Source organism: Ichthyophthirius multifiliis, assembly GCF_000220395.1.
Source record: "Ichthyophthirius multifiliis unplaced genomic scaffold scaff_1120509251263, whole genome shotgun sequence".
NCBI classification, from domain to species: domain Eukaryota; phylum Ciliophora; class Oligohymenophorea; order Hymenostomatida; genus Ichthyophthirius; species Ichthyophthirius multifiliis.
The window spans coordinates 21968-38667 of record NW_004086045.1 but is presented as its reverse complement, the minus strand read 5'-3'; the positions used below and the strand labels follow the sequence as shown (position 1 = coordinate 38667).

The 16700-nt window shown below is 14.5% G+C and overlaps 1 protein-coding gene across 1 annotated transcript, besides 23 other annotated features; it reads left to right on the top strand. All coding sequences in view use genetic code 6, as the record gives it.

The window, feature by feature from the left end:
• Positions 1-480: 480 nt before the first annotated feature.
• Positions 481-523: a microsatellite.
• Positions 524-961: 438 nt separating this feature from the next.
• IMG5_171640 (hypothetical protein) lies at positions 962-2099 on the top strand (the record flags this gene model as incomplete). Its single annotated transcript, XM_004029816.1, has 4 exons — positions 962-1139; positions 1244-1306; positions 1579-1675; positions 2095-2099. Coding segments are annotated over 4 exons (343 nt in total), but the record flags the coding sequence as incomplete, so codon positions are not given.
• Positions 1492-1521: a microsatellite.
• Positions 2100-3102: 1003 nt separating the features above from the next.
• Positions 3103-3140: a microsatellite.
• Positions 3141-3212: 72 nt separating this feature from the next.
• Positions 3213-3276: a microsatellite.
• Positions 3266-3316: a microsatellite.
• A 113-nt stretch (positions 3317-3429) lies between these two features.
• Positions 3430-3515: a microsatellite.
• Positions 3443-3516: a microsatellite.
• Positions 3460-3516: a microsatellite.
• Positions 3517-3635: 119 nt separating this feature from the next.
• Positions 3636-3741: a microsatellite.
• Positions 3658-3744: a microsatellite.
• Positions 3664-3710: a microsatellite.
• Positions 3745-5177: 1433 nt separating the features above from the next.
• Positions 5178-5252: a microsatellite.
• A 1092-nt stretch (positions 5253-6344) lies between these two features.
• Positions 6345-6482: a microsatellite.
• Positions 6353-6431: a microsatellite.
• Positions 6483-7621: 1139 nt separating the features above from the next.
• Positions 7622-7673: a microsatellite.
• A 1716-nt stretch (positions 7674-9389) lies between these two features.
• Positions 9390-9445: a microsatellite.
• Positions 9446-10658: 1213 nt separating this feature from the next.
• Positions 10659-10692: a microsatellite.
• A 2275-nt stretch (positions 10693-12967) lies between these two features.
• Positions 12968-13015: a microsatellite.
• A 587-nt stretch (positions 13016-13602) lies between these two features.
• Positions 13603-13685: a microsatellite.
• Positions 13686-15942: 2257 nt separating this feature from the next.
• Positions 15943-16072: a microsatellite.
• Positions 15977-16037: a microsatellite.
• Positions 15977-16139: a microsatellite.
• Positions 16140-16673: 534 nt separating this feature from the next.
• Positions 16674-16700: part of a microsatellite that runs on past the window's edge.

Genomic DNA, 16700 nt, shown 5'->3' with positions numbered 1-16700 from the left:
TCTTTTTTTATTTATCTAATAAATATATTTTGTAATTGGAATATATAATATTAATTAATATTAATTTTATCTTTTTTTATTTAATTTTTATTAATTTTTAAATAAAAGTAATGAGCTTTTATAAAGTACTTTTATAAAAATATATTTATTATAAATTTTGATTAAATAAAAAGTATAAAAATTATGTTTATTTTATTTACTTATCAAAAAAATAATATATTTAATATAGTTTTATTATAAAATATATGAAAATATAAAAAGTGATTTATTTATTTTATAAGTTAATTGATAAAGTATATATTTTATACTTTTTTTACTAAAATTCAATGTATATTTTATTTTATAAAAAAATAAATAATATATTTACTTAATTATATTACTAAATTAATAAAATTTTATTTATTTTTGAAAAATCAAATAATAATAATAATTTTTTAAATAAATTAAAATTTTTTATTATTAAGAATATTCGAATTCAAGTATTTTATTTTTTATGAATACTTTATTTTTATATACTATTTTAAAAGCAAAAACTATTAAACATAATTAAATAGAGCAAAAACTATTTTACATTAATAACTTATATTTTTTTTGTTAAACTAAAGGATTTTTATAATTATTTTATTATTAAATAAAATTTATATTTTCAATATAATTCAAAAAAATATTATATTTAATATCTTTTTTATTTTTATTGTTTAAATAAATTAATTTATGATAGTATTTTTTATACATTTTCTTTTTTATATTAAAGTATATTGCATAAGTAAACCTTATTCATATGAATATTTAATAGGACAGAAGTGTTACTCTAAATTAACAACCTTAAATTAAATATTATTAAAAGATACTAACTTTAAGGATTTGTTCTATTTTAATGATAAAAATATATCAAAGAAATTCGGGTCTTTTTAAATCTATAAATTTATTTTTATTATTTTAAATATTTTTAAAATAAAAGAAATTTTGATGATTATGAAATTAATTACAAAAAGTTTTTAGGGAGAGGAGGATTTGCAGAAGTATATTAAGGACTTTAAAAAAGCACTAAAAAAAATCTCGCAATAAAAGTATTGAAACCAGATATTAGATGGAGAAACATAATAAGAGAAGTTGAAATTTTGAAAAGGTTAAAAAAAGTAAAAAATATACCACATTTTGTTGATTATATAAAAGATCCAAAATAATAAATACCAATGCTAGTAAAAAAAATATATATAATAATTTTAATTAAAAAAAATAGTGTTTAGAATTAGCTCAAGGAAAAATATTAAACTAAGAAGTAAAGTAATTAAGTGAAGAAGAAGTAATTTATTATTCGCATCTACTTTTAGAAGTATTATCTAATGCCCATAAAAAAATATAATACATAGAGATATAAAATTTGATAATATAATGGTAGATAGATAAAATGATGACATTAAAATTTTAGATTGGGGTCAATCTTATCCATATATACCAGAAGAAATAAAAAATAATTAGGTATTATAAAAATAAATAAATAAATAAATAAATAAATAATTTTTTATAATTAAGATAAAATAATTATATATATTAATTATAAAAAAAAATTATAAGGGAGGAACTCCACCTTATCGCGCTCCTGAAATTATACTTTCAAATTCTTATAATATGCATATTACTCCATCTATTGATGTTTGGTCTGCTGGAATATGTATTTTGAAAATGGTTTTTTTTATATTTATTTAAATAAATTATTTTTTATATCAAATAGTTAATTGGTAAAAATCCTATATCTTAATCAGTAAGTAATGATAATTATTAAGTTCTAACTAATCAAATATCTTTTTTCGGATTTAAAGAATATTTAAAGTTGTCAGCATTAATGAATATTAATATTGATTAAAAAGTTTATGATTTTTTATTTGAAGAGTTAAAAATAGTTTTTTTATTTTTTTTATAATTAAATTAAATTAATAGAGCAAAAAAAGAATATTTCCCTTTTGAAAAATTAAAAAATTATAGAAGAAGCTATATTAATGATTAATCTATTGATCTTTTAAAAAAAATATTTACAATTAATCCTGTATTTTATTACATTTTTCTATTTATTTATTTAAATTTATATTTTAGGCTGATAGAATTACTGCTAGTGAAGCTTTAAATCATCCTTATTTTGATATTTTAAAAGAAGATGATTAAAAATGAGTTTCTTTTTCGTTTCAAATTAAATAAAATTTATTTTTATTATTATTTATAACTTATTAGATTTTTTTTTTTTAAAGAAAGTATTATATTTATACTTTTTTCAAAATAAATTTAAAATTTTGTAATTAATTTTTTTTTTTTAAATATAAATTAACAAAATAATTTTATATAATATATAAATAAAATGGCATCAGTAAACGAATTAAAAGATGTTTTAAAAGAAACTTTAGAAGAAAGGGGAGTTTTATCTTAGATAAGAGCTAAAATAAGAGCTGAAATTTTCAACAGTCTTAATGATTAGCAAGTTGATAAACCCCAATTATCAAATGAAAATATAATAATAAATGAATTAATTAGAGAATATTTAATTTTTAACAATTGTTAACATACATTATAAGTATTTATTCCAGAAACAGGATAACCATAATAATAACCTTTTGATAGAAATTTTATATCGAAAAAATTGAAAATAATAGAAGATAAAAATACAAAAGAACTTCCTTTATTATACGTAAATTATTATATTATATAAAAATATAGAAGATGTAAAAAAAATATTTAAAAAGGGGTTAGTTTTTGGAGTAAAGAAATTAGTAAGTTCAGAATTAAAAGAAAATTAAAATAATTTTTAGTAGAATAAAGAAGATAATATTATTGAAAATGATAAATAATAAAAGTAAAAACCTAAATAACCATATTAAGATATATTTAAAAATTGAAAAAAATAAAATAAAATATTAATATATAAAATTTATTTTTGTATAGATTTTTTTTATAAATTAAATTTTTAAATTCATTTATTATATTTCTACTTTGTTTAAGAATATTTCTTTCTTAGATTTCTTAACCATTCTTTGGATATAAGTGGCTGTATTTTTTATTCAATTTAAATATTTTGGTTTGATTCTTCTAATCTTTACTAAAATAATTCTATTTCTCTATTTAAAATTTTTTATTTAAATTTTCTTTATCTTTTTTATAGCATTTAATTTTAAGTAAATTATATAAAGTTTAAGGTATAGGTTTAGTAAATAATTATTTTTAAATCATTTAATCTTATTATAAATATATATATAAAATAATTTATTTTATAAAAATATATATATATATATATATATATATATATAATATGAATATATATATATATTTTTTTATTTTTATAATTTTACATTTTTATTAAATATATTTATATTTACTTTATTAAAGTTATTATATAAATATATTTTATTTTAAATATTTTACTTTATTTATTAGAGTCTTTATTTTTTATAACTTTTATATATTTATTATTTATTTTTTATTTTAGATATAATATTATTTATTATTTTTATATATATATATTTATTAAATTATAAGATAAATATTACTTTAAACATTTATTTAATTAAATCATAATTTTTTATTCTTACGAATATCTTTTTTATAATTATTTTTATATAATATTATCAATAAAAATTATTCAATCAATTATTTCAATTTTCAAAAATATTTATTTATTTTTATATTATTTAAAAATATTATTATATATTTTTAAATAATATATAAATAATTTTTATATTTTTAAAATATATTTATTTCTTTATTATAATACCATTTTATTAGACTTTAATAATAATAATATATATTTTATAATATTTTAAAAAAGCTTTTAATAAAATTATGATTTAGGTTATTAATATAAAATTCATATTTAATTTTTTTATATCGAAAATTATTCTCCTTTTTTTAATACTAAACTAAAAAAATAATAAAATATATAAGCCAAAATATCAATTAATTTAAATCTATAGAATCAGAATTTAAATAAATAAAATATATATTACTACTTATAATTTAAATATATATAAAATTAAATAAATTATTTTATATTTTTTTATTATAATTAAAAGTAATAAATAAATGATAATTAATCTTAAAATTAAATTTACTCTTTATGCAGATATCCATAAAATTAAAATTATAAAAATCCAATTAACCAAAAATTTCTAAAAATAATAAATTGAATTTTAAGATTTTAATTTAAAACCATCTTTATGTCTTTTTATATAAAAATAATTAACTAATACTGAAAATAATAATGAATTATCTGGCTTTTAATTTATAGGTATTTTAATTTAAATATTCATGAGGAGATTCTAAACGACTAGGCACCAACAAAAAAATATATGAGGTCAATAGAGAAAAATCCATAATTATTTAAAAACAAAATAGCATTAAACATATGATCACGGACAAGAATTTGAAGTGTGTTAGTAGCCTGTGCATAAGCTAAAAATTTATATACAGTATGTAATATATATATAATTTAATAATAACAAAAAATAACATTTCTTCGAAAATAACATATATAAAATGAAAAATTTAATTAATAAATATTGAATTGAAGGGTTAAATTATTCTTTTTGCCAGATATAAGTATTTAAGAATAAGTGGGATATTTTTTCCTATAAAACTAGAATTTATAATTCTTAATTTTCATAAAATTTACATTGTAAAGAAAAATAAACTTTTTGAGATAGTATAAATGGAGTTTATATATCTTTTATTAGATAAAAAGTTTTGAAAATAGTCATAAATAATAATCTAAAGTATATGTATTAAAAATATTTATAATAATAATTGTAAATATATTTTTATTTATGTGTGTTTTTTTAAAAATTAAATCAATGAAATAAAAAAAAGTAAAAAATAAAAAATCCCTTTTAATTTGAATCTAAGATTTTTATTAATTAAATAAAAAAAAAAAGATCAGTAAAAACAAAATAAAAAAATTAAGTTATATTTTTTTAAAAAATAGGTATTTATAATTAAGTTAAATATTCAATATATCTTTATAAATTTTAAGAGTCTTATTATAATTTTTTTTAAAATATAAATTTTGAAAAAAAATGACTGAATTTAAGAAGTTAGTGTAATATTTAATATAATTAATTGAAATAAAATAAATCTTTAATAGTATCAATGATCATTTTTTTGACTAATAAGAATTAAAAAAATAAAAGATATGAATATATATATATATATATAAAATATATATATATATATGTATATATATATATATATTTTTATATTTATATTTATATTATTTTTTTTTTTAATAATTTTTTTTATAGAAAAACATATATATTTTAAGTTTTTTTTATTTCATAAAATATAGTTTTTTTTATATTTATTTATAGAATAATCAAATGAGTTTTCTTTATAAAATTTAGTTTTTTATAAATTTATTTATATTTTTGAATTATTGCGTGTATATAAGCTTGTTGATTTTTAATCTTTAGTATGAATTTTAGGCTCTTTTTTTTAAATAAATTAGCTCTTTTATGCTAAACAATTTACTAAATGTATTTTATTTTTCGAGATATTTTCATATTAATTTGAAACTTCTTTTTTTTTTGATTATTTTCCTTCACAAAAGTTTGAATTTCAAGTAGTTTTTATTAAAGATCCTCTAATTGTATTTTCTCAGGTTATTTTTATTGTTAAATAGATTTTTTTTGGTTTAATTATTATTTAAATAATGTAATTTCTTGTTTTTATTTTTCAAATTTATCAAATAATTCTTATAATTTATTAGAACTTTAACTTATTTATATACTATGTTTACTATCTTCTGTTTCTGAGTAATTTTTAGATTAAATAATGTCTTTTGTTTGTTTTAATATATTTAACTGTATATTAAGATTCTATATTTAAATATTTATTTAATCTTGTGTATTATTATCGTTTTTTTCATTTTTTTATATTTCTTAAAGTGATTCTTGTGCCATTTATTATATTTTATCAAATATTTATTCATATTCTTCCTATATTTTTTCTTTTTATTCTTGTTTTTGTATTTTTTAATGTTTTAAATCTTTTTTTTCTTGCTTTTGCTTTATTTTCTATTCTATTTTTTAATTTATAATGATATTTTCTTTTCCTGTTTAATATTAAGGAATATCTTGGGAATTTATTTATTCAAGTATCTAATTTTCTTACTTTTTTATTAATTTTTAAGGTGTTTTTTAATAATTTGTTTATATTTTTTATTATATTAAAATAGAGTTTAAATTATAGCTTTATTTATTGAATAAAAATTATAGTTATTATTTTAATTATTCATTTTTTTTTAAGAATTCTTCATCTTCTTTTTCTTAGTCTTTTAAATTTTCTATATTTAATTATCCAAAGTTTATTTTTTTTTCAATTTTTCCAGTTTCTATATTTTATTTTTCAATTTTTCCAGTTTCTATATTTTTTTTTTCAATTTTTCCAGTTTCTATATGTTATTTTTCAAATTTACCAATTTCTATATTTTTTTTTCAGTTTTTTTTTCTTTTTCTTCTTCTAAAAAATAACTACTATTAATCTATTGAGAAAAAGAACTATTTATTTCTTCTTTTTGTTAAAAAGAAATTGTTTTTTCTAATTAATCTGAAAAAGATTGTTCTTTATTATCATAATATGGTACTATTTTTTAAAAAGGAATGTTTATTTTGTCATAGGAAATATTAATTTAATCAATAGAAGATTCAGATGAAATTTTTTAAGATTTTAATAAAAGAAAATTAATTTTTTGTTAAATTTCTTCAGCTTTTTTTATAAGTAAGATCCTGAATGATCATTTTTATTAGTATATGATTAATTACTAAAATTCTTCTTAAGAAGAAAATGTTTGATTAATAATAATTTATTGTTTATAATTTTCTTTATTATTTTTTTATTTGAAGTTCTCTTCATTATTTTATATCAATTTTTATATTTTAGCTTATGAGTTTTATTCTATTTATTTTTATTTTGCTTTTTTTTAGTATTATCGTTCTATTTGTTAATCTAATATTATAGTTAATCTTAAGGAATCATTTAATTTTTATGGAGAATTATAATTTTAAGGAGAAAATTTATTAATTTTTGTTGAAAATTAAACCTTTTTTTATTCTAAATCTTCTATTTATTCATCTTCTTTAAGAAAATCATTTTTAATTTATTTTAAAAAATCATTATTTTTCTAATATTTTATTTTAGTATTTTCAATAAATTCATTATTTTTTTATATAATATCAGTTTCTAGATTCGAATTTTAGTTTATTTTTTATAAATTTTCTTTTTGTTTTTATTATTCTTCTTATAAGAGTAATTATTGGATGATATTTTGTTATTTTAGGATTATTTATTCATTTTATATTTTCATTTTTTCTTGTTTTTTGTCTAAACTTTAATTTATTTTATCGATTTTTTAAGCTTTTTATTGAAATTGAATAGTTTTGTGATTATTGATTTATTATTTTTATTAAATATTTACTTTTTTTGTTTCCAAGAAATCTTCTAAATGTTAATTCTGTTATTTTTATTATTTTATTTGTAAGATTTCTTCATTTACTTTTTATTGTTTTTTTTATATTTTTATAATTGATATATCATTTGTAATTTCATTTAAACTTTAAATTCCTTTTTATTCTAAATTTTCTTCATTGGATTTTTCACTTATAATTGAATTATTAATTTATATATTGGATATATTATTTTTTTGATTTCTTTATTGTTTAATTATACTTTATTATTTTTATTATTCAATCTAATTGTTTTTTTATTTAATTTTTTATTTATTATATTATTCATTTTAATAAGTTTTTGATTAAATTTATTAATTAATTTTATTTATTTATTAGGTTTTTTCTAATTATTATTCTATTTATTCGTTTATTTTATTTAATTATTCTTATTTTTTTAACTCTTCAAATAAAATTTATGAAAAAGAAGAAGATAAATCTTTTTAAGAATTTTTCTAAAAATCTTATTAATTTTAAAGAAGCTATTTTTGATTTTAATTTTGTTTTTAAATATCATTTAAGATTTCTACTTTATTTTAAGATTATAAATCTTCTTTTAAATTCTTTTATAACACATTTATATTTTAATTATTTTTTATTTCATGACATGAAGAAGATAATGATGAAATATGAGATTTTATATTGTTTAAATCTTCCCTTTTTAAAGAGTCTTCTTTTTTCGATATTAAGCTTTTACTTTTTTCGTTTTCTTTTAATTATATCTTTATTTAATTTTAATTTTATTATTAAGAGTTTTAGTATTTAATAAAAGAATTTTCTTCTTTTTCTTTAAAAATATTTTTACCTTCAGAAAAAAATGAAGTATTATCTAGATTTTAATCATTAAAATTATTTAATTAATCCCATAATATATCTTTTTTATGTGAAAATTCACCATTTTTTTCTTCCTTAGCATCGTTTTAATTCAAAATCTATTAACTTACACTAATATTTTATTAAAATTATTCTTTATTAATATTTTATTGTGAAAATTTAATGCTTTTTTCTTATGAAATACTTTAATTTTCTGAAAAATTTTCATTAAAATCCCCAAAGGCATCCCAATTAATATCTTTTTATTTACCATTATCATTTTAAGAGTTTTCGAAAGTTTAAAAGCTTTATTTTTCTTAGAAAATAGTAATTTTTTAATCAGATTTTTAACTTTTTTATGAAAAGTCAGATTTATGTAATTAATTGTCTTACTTTTATAAAGTTTTATTTAAACTTTTTTCAATATTAGAGTTACTTATATGTTTAGGTTATTCTTTTTAAAACTCTATTGTATTTTCATGCTTTTCTGCTTCTTATTATAAGCTTCCGCTTATTTATTATTATTATTATTTTTCTGTATAATATTATAATGAGTTTTCACTTATTTAAGAATTCTCATATTTTATATCTGAAAGTTAGTCCCAATTTATATTATTTTATTCTTCTTTTTGGCTAAATTAACTTTTTTATTAATTTTATTATACTTTAGATGAGTTTTATTATTCTAAATCACTAAAATCGTCCTGATTCTAGTCTTTATATTATTAACTATATTTACTTATGTCTGAATTATTATTAATTTTTTAATTAAAAACATATTTATTTTATATTTAAATATCACTTTGCTATTACTATATTTATGATTATTGGCTTTTAAAACTTTTATTATCAAATTAACTAAAAAAGTTATTAAATTAGGAATTTTAATTATCCTATTATTATGCTTTATTCTATTCGAAAATAATAGAATTTTGTTAACTTTTTTAGGTATTATTAATACTTTTATTTTAAGATTTATTTATATAATTTTATTAGAATTGTTCGTCTTATTAAGAAAAGCTTTTTGAATTATTTTATAATTATTACTATATTTTATTTAAATTATCCTTTATTATATCTTTATCTTCTTATTACTTAATACTTTGTTTTAAATTTTCTTATTTAATGCTTTATTTAGAACTTTCTTATTTTTATTATTAATTATTTTAATAAATTTATACTTTTATTGAATTTGAGTTTTTCGATATTTATGACGAACTTTAAGAACTAATGTTATTTAAATCATCCCATTATATATTATTTTGTTTTAATGATTTTTCTTATAATTAATTTTCATGACATTTTGATTTTTATTAATTAGACGATTAACTTTTCAAATCGTTTATTTAATGTCTCGAATAAGAAAATTAAGATTAATTATGTGAAGATTAAGAAGATTTTAAGTCTTAAAAGTTATCCCAATCAACATTTCTAGGATTTTCTTAGTAAATATCACTTACTTCGTTTTCTATTTAAATATTTTAAGAACAGTCTACTATTTTTTAATTATTTTATAATTCAGAACTTTTTAAATTTTCATTTTAATTTAAAGGTTTTTGTGTTTTTTCGTAAAAAAAATCTTTTTTTATTTCTTAATAACTTAAATTTTCTTTTTTTTCAAAACTTTCTTAACTTTTTTATTCTTAAAGGCTTTTATTTATATATTTTTTATTAAAATGTTCATTATTTTATTATATTTATTATTAATTATTATAAGAAGAATTATTGTTTTTGACATTTTATTAATAAAACATTTCAGAAATTTAACTATTATCTGTTTTTTCTTATTTTAGATCAGAAAGTTCCTCCCAATCACTACAAAGTTAATTTTTTTATTAACTTGTTTCTGATTATTTGAAAGAATTTTTTACAATTTATATTTTAGATATGCTTTTTTGGATTATTTAATTAACTTTATTATTCATAAAGGATTCTTCTTGTTTTGATGAATTTTATTATTGAAAATCATTAAATTTATCCTAATCTATTATTTCACATTAATAATTTTTTTAACTTATTTATGAATTATTTATATTTAATTTATTTTGTTATTCCTCTTCTGGTTATATGATTTTTTATTATTAAAGCTAATTAAAAAATTCATCAAATTATATATTTTAATTATTTAAAACATTTTAGTTTTATGAATTACTTTTATTTTAGAAATCATTTTATTAAAATTATAAAGAAAAATTTGAATTTTAAGAACTTTTTTAAGAAATAATATCCATAAAATCATCCCATAAATCTTCATTAAAATTTTTTTGAATATTTTCTTCATTACTTTGACGTGAAACATTTGATTATTTTTATATTTTTTCACTAACGCTTATTTATGATATGCTTTTTTATTAGTTTTAACAATTTATATTATTATTAATTTTATTTTATTATAATTCTTAAATATCTTAAGGTTAACTTGTAATAGAAAAACTTTATTATTTTTTTATATTCTATTCTTAATTTTATACTTCTTATTTATTTATATTGATATCTTTTTTAAAAGAAGCTTACTTTATACTTAAGTTTTATTTATAAAACTATTATGAGTTTTGGCTTATATTAGAAGTTTCGTATTTTATTTCGGAATTTTAATCTTAATTTATATTATTTTATTCACTTATTTAGCTTTTATTTGTACTCTCTTTATGTTAAGAAATATTAATATTTTATTCGATTTCTTAATTTTATAGTTCAATATTTTATTCTTTTTATTTGCTTTATGATTATTAGATACTATTTTATGATAATTAAGATTCTTAAGATTTAAAATCCATAAAGTTATTCCAATTTATATCTTTATTTTATATACTATTTTAACTTATTTATGATTAATTATTGCTATTAAAGTTATCTTAAGATTTTAATTTTTTTTAACTTTTAATGTCTATTTCTATTTAATTAAAAAAAATTATAAAATTAAATATTTTCTTTTTAATAATTACTTTAATTCTATTGAAAAATTTTAGAATTTTATTATTATTTTTCTTATTTATTTATACTTTAATTTTGGCTTATATTTTATTAAAATTATTTAGAAAAATTAGAAGAACTAGATAGTGATCTAATATTCATAAAATTATCCCAATCATCATTTTTAACTTATTGAATATTTTAAGGATCTATTATAATATTTTCTTAAGAATTATATCTAATTTAATCTACTTCATTCATTTTTTATTAATTGTTTTCTTAATCTATTTATTATCTTTAATTAAGTATATTTTACTCCATTTAATTTTAATTTTAAGAATAATACTTTATTTAATTATTTTATTTTTATAATTCTCTATTATTTTTTTATAAACTTAAATAATTTTAGCCTTAATTATATAAAATTTTCTTTTAAATTTACTTCTTTTTTTATTAATTATTTTATTTTATTGGATTTCTTTCTTTTGAAATCTCATGTAAACTTAAATCATCTTTTATTATTATTTTTTCTTAACTTTTTTTAAACTAAACACTTTTGCTTATATATTCTTTATATATTTGTGGTTTTTATTCCATAAATTAGATTTCTTATTCAGCAAATTGTGATTTTTATATTTAATTTTCTTATTATAAAAATTAAGAATTTTGGCTTAATTATGAATTATTTTTTATTTCTGAATTTTAATTTATATTCATTTATTCACTTATCTAACTTTAATTTATACTCTCTTTATTTTAATAAATGTTTATATTTTATTCAATTTCTTAATTTTATAATTAAACACTTTTATCCTTTTATTAATTATATAATTCTGATTATTATTACATACTATTTTATGATAATTAAGATTAAGAGTTTTAAGATTCTAAATCCATAAAATTATTCCAATTTACATCTTCATTTTATCCACTTTTTTAACTTATTTATGATTTATTATCACCATTTTATTAATTTATTTATATTTACTAAATAGATTTTTAGCTTTTATCATCTAACTAATTATTAAATTAAGTACTTTAATAATTTTCTTAATTAAAAATATTTTAATCTAAAGAATTAATGCTTTAAGCTTATTAAGATCTATTATTATCTTTACTTTAATGCATTTATTGTTAAAATATTTAAGAATAATGAGAACTTGAAGAATTTTATGACATAATATCTACAAAGTCATTATTAGATATTTATTATATATTTGATTCAATCTTTTATTTATTACTTTTATTTGAGTTTTATGAATCATAAGATGATTTTTCTTATTAATAATAATTTTATTAAATATTATATTAGTTGTTTTGACTTTAAATTTATTATTAATTTTATTTCAATTGATTTAATTAATTATTTTTTTATATATTTTAATCTTCAATTAATTATTAACTATTTTATAGTTTATAATTTTAAACTTCTATATTTTTTACATCCATTTAAGATAAATTACTTTAAGAAATTGTTTTTCTTTTTAATGTAAAAATCTATTTTATTCATTTCTCTTTTAAATAAAATTTATTTCTTTTGATATTTCATTTAAACTTAGCTTTTAACTTTATTGTTTATTTTCTTAACTATTATTTATATCTTATTTTATTATTTCCATTTTTTCTTATATGAATTAATTATTATTTTATTTATAATATTAATAAGAATTTTCACTTGTTTATGAATTATTACATTTTATATCTGAAAGTTAATCCCAATTTATATTATTTTATTCACTAATTTAACTTTTATTAACATTTTATTTTTCTTAATTAAATTAATTTTCTATTTAAGATTATTTTTCTTAACTTATTTATGATATATAAGAGTTTTATTATTATTCAACAAAATTATCATAATTTAATTTTTTATTAGTAGTAAAAATACTTTCTTTTATTTAATTTTCGCTCATTTATGATTAAAAATTTTAACTCTTTTAACTTGTATTTTCTATTTAATCTGAAAAGTCATCAAATTAATTACTACCAATATTCATTTAAAATGGATTTTAATTAAATATATTAGAGTTTTTTTAACTATTATAGGATACATTATTATTTTTTTAATCTATATTACAAATTTAACTTTAATTTGTTTAAATAATTTATTTATTTTACAAAGAAATACTTTTCGAATTATTAGAAGATTATTGTTATATATCTATAAAATTATCCCAGTTTAAATCATTAATATCTTATTGAATATTACTTTATTATCCCATACTTTAATCGTTTTATTATTTTTTTATATTTTATTTATTAGTTTAACTTAAATTTTGTTATTATATTTAATAAGAAAGCTTTGAAATTTATGAATTTTAAGACTAAATATCCATTAAATCATCCCAATTATAGTTATTATTATTATTTTATAAATCTTATTACATTTATAATTAATTTTATTCACTTTTTTTTCGAAAGTTTTAATCTTTTTTTATGAATTTAATTCATTTTTTTGTGAATTTTATTCACTTTTTTATAAATTGAATTAATGTATTTGATCAAGGCTTATTTACTCAAAATCATCTAATTAATTATTAATATTTTATTAAGAAAAATATTAATCTTTTTATTTTTCTAATCTTTTTTCATTTTGTTATATTTCTGAACTATTCTATGATATTTATTAATTTGAATTTTAGGAAAAATTAATAATTTAATCATTTTCTAAGCTATTTTTTTAAATATTTAAGTTACTTTGTTTATCATTTTCTATATTTTTCAAAGATTTACTTAAATTATTTTAAATTGGTATATTCTTATTTTAAATAAAAGATATTTCTTTAGATAATTCATGTAAACTAAAATCTTATTTTTTTTCAAATACTCCTTAATTATATTATAACTATAAACTTTTATTCAGGTTTTTTTAAATAATTTCGATTTTTTATTTAATGAAAGAGCTAAGATCTTTAATATTATTTTAATTATAGTTTTAAACTGAATAATGGCTTAAATTAGAATTTTCTATTTTAACTTCAGATATTTAATCCCAATTTTGACTTATTTGACTTTTATTAAAATTCTCATTATTCTCATTATTTTCAATAATTTTATCTTTTTGTCTTTTTTAATCAATATTGCTTTCTTTATCAGATTCTTATTTTTATGTATTTTATGATATTTAAGAATTTTATTATTATTCAAGATTCATAAAATTATCCCAGTTCAAATCTTTATTTTTAGCACTTATTTAACTACTCTATAAATTATTTTTATTATTTAAAATTTATTCTTATATTTAATTTTAACTAGAATATAATTAAGATTTTTAACTTTATTAGCTATTGTTATCTATTTAATCTAAAAAATCATCAAACATATTATTTTCTTAATCTGATTAAAAAGAATTTTTATGATTTGATTAAAGAATTTAAGAATTAGATTAACTTTTTTATGATTATTTGCTATTTTTTTTACTCAATTAACTTAATTAGAATTATTTTGTTTAAATAGTTTAAATATTTTATTAAGATAACTTTTTTTAATCATTTTAAAATTATTATTAGATATTCTCTAATTCATCCTAATTTACTTCATTATTTTATTTTTAATTTTCTTATTTTAAGAATTAATCATTTTAATTATTCTGTATATTTTAATTGTTTTAAGATTTGTTTTGGCTATTTTAAGACTTATTTTTATCTTCTTAAGAGTCATTTTAATTATCTAATATAATATTAATTTATTCTTACTTATCTATATTTTATTAATTATATACTATATTTTCTTCAAAATCACATTAATAATTATTGTCATTTTAACTTTTTTGATTATTTTCGTTTTAAAAAATAGAAAGATTTTCTTATTGTTTTACTTTCTCTTCATATGAAATATTATTTTATATTTATATATTTTTAAATATAAATTATTAATCTTTATAATTATTTTAAATTTAATTTTAGTTTTATTAATTAAATGAAGAATTTATGTTTTTATCAAATTATGTATTCTCATAATTTTCATCTTGATGATAAAATTAATTAAATCTCTATTCTTGATTATTTTTATTTATACTATATTCATTTTTTTAATCGTTTTTAATATTTTATTAGTTTTTATCATTACTTTATTAGATATTTAGAATAAATTATTAATTTTTTATATTTTTTTAACTAATCCCATTACTTTTCTCTCCTTCACTTTATTAAATGCTTATTTAACTTTTTTGAAGACTATTTTAATTTTTTTAACTATTCAATTAGTCTTTTTGATCACTTTATTAATCATTATAGCTATTTTATTCATCAAAATTAATTTCATTAATATTAAATTATTTTTAGTTTTAATTTTCTTAGGAAACTTAACTATTTTATAAATATTAATCATATAATGTTTAAGATCCTAAAGAATTTTCAAGATCTTAATTTTTTTCTTAAATTTAACTGTTTTTATTTTATGAATTTTCTGATTTTTGAGAAACAAAAGAATTTTAAGAAATTATTTTATTTTATTGAATAAAAATATCTAAATTTTACTAATTTTCTGAATAATCTATTATTTTTTACGAGTTCTATTACTTTTATTAATAATAATTTTAATTTTATGTATTATCAATAATTGAATTGAAATTTTCTCCTTATTATTATTTTTGTAAAATTTTAGATGAAATATGCTCTTCTTATTATTAATTTTAAATTTCTTCTTCGTTTTCAATAAACGAATAACTATTTTAGCTTAAATCTTAATTTTTTAAAAACTTTATTTTACTTACAAATTATCAGATTCTTATTTCTTTAAGAAATTTTAACATTTTTAAATATTATATTATTTTTAAGAACTTTAAGATTTTTCGATATTTTAAGATTTTTAAGAAATTTAAGATTTTTACATTATTTATTTATTTTATGAAATTTAGGATTTTTGAGAAAATTATGATTTTTACGAAAATTATGATTTTTACGAAATATATGATTTTTGAGAAATTTATGAGTTACTTTTCGAAAAAAAATCATCAAATATAATTTCGTTTTCTTATGGGTTTGATGAAGAATCGACTTCTTATTTTTTATTAAAGTTATGATTTTTATTAACTTTTTAAAGTTCAAATTATTCAGAAAACTAAGAAATTTGAGAACTTTTAGAATTTAAATCATTTAAATCATCCCAATTAATGACATTTTATTCATTTTAAGTATTTATTTCCAGATTTTAGAAGGATTCATTTTCAGAAACGTTTTAATTTTCTTTCATGAAATTATCCTAGTATGTATGCTAATCTTACGAATAATTAGAAACTTATTAACTTTCTTAATAAGACTAATTAAAATCATCCAAATTAAAAGACTTTTAGTTTTATAAAGAATTTTAATTATAATAACTATTATCTTTTTAGCTTTTATTAACTGAAATTTGGTTTTAAATTATTTATAAAGAAATATCTGATAATTAAGATTTAGTTAAAGATTTTAAACTATTAAATTAATCAAAATCAATTAATTAATTTTATTAGTCTTATTTAATTTATTCACTTTTTTCTTCGTTTTTTTCTTC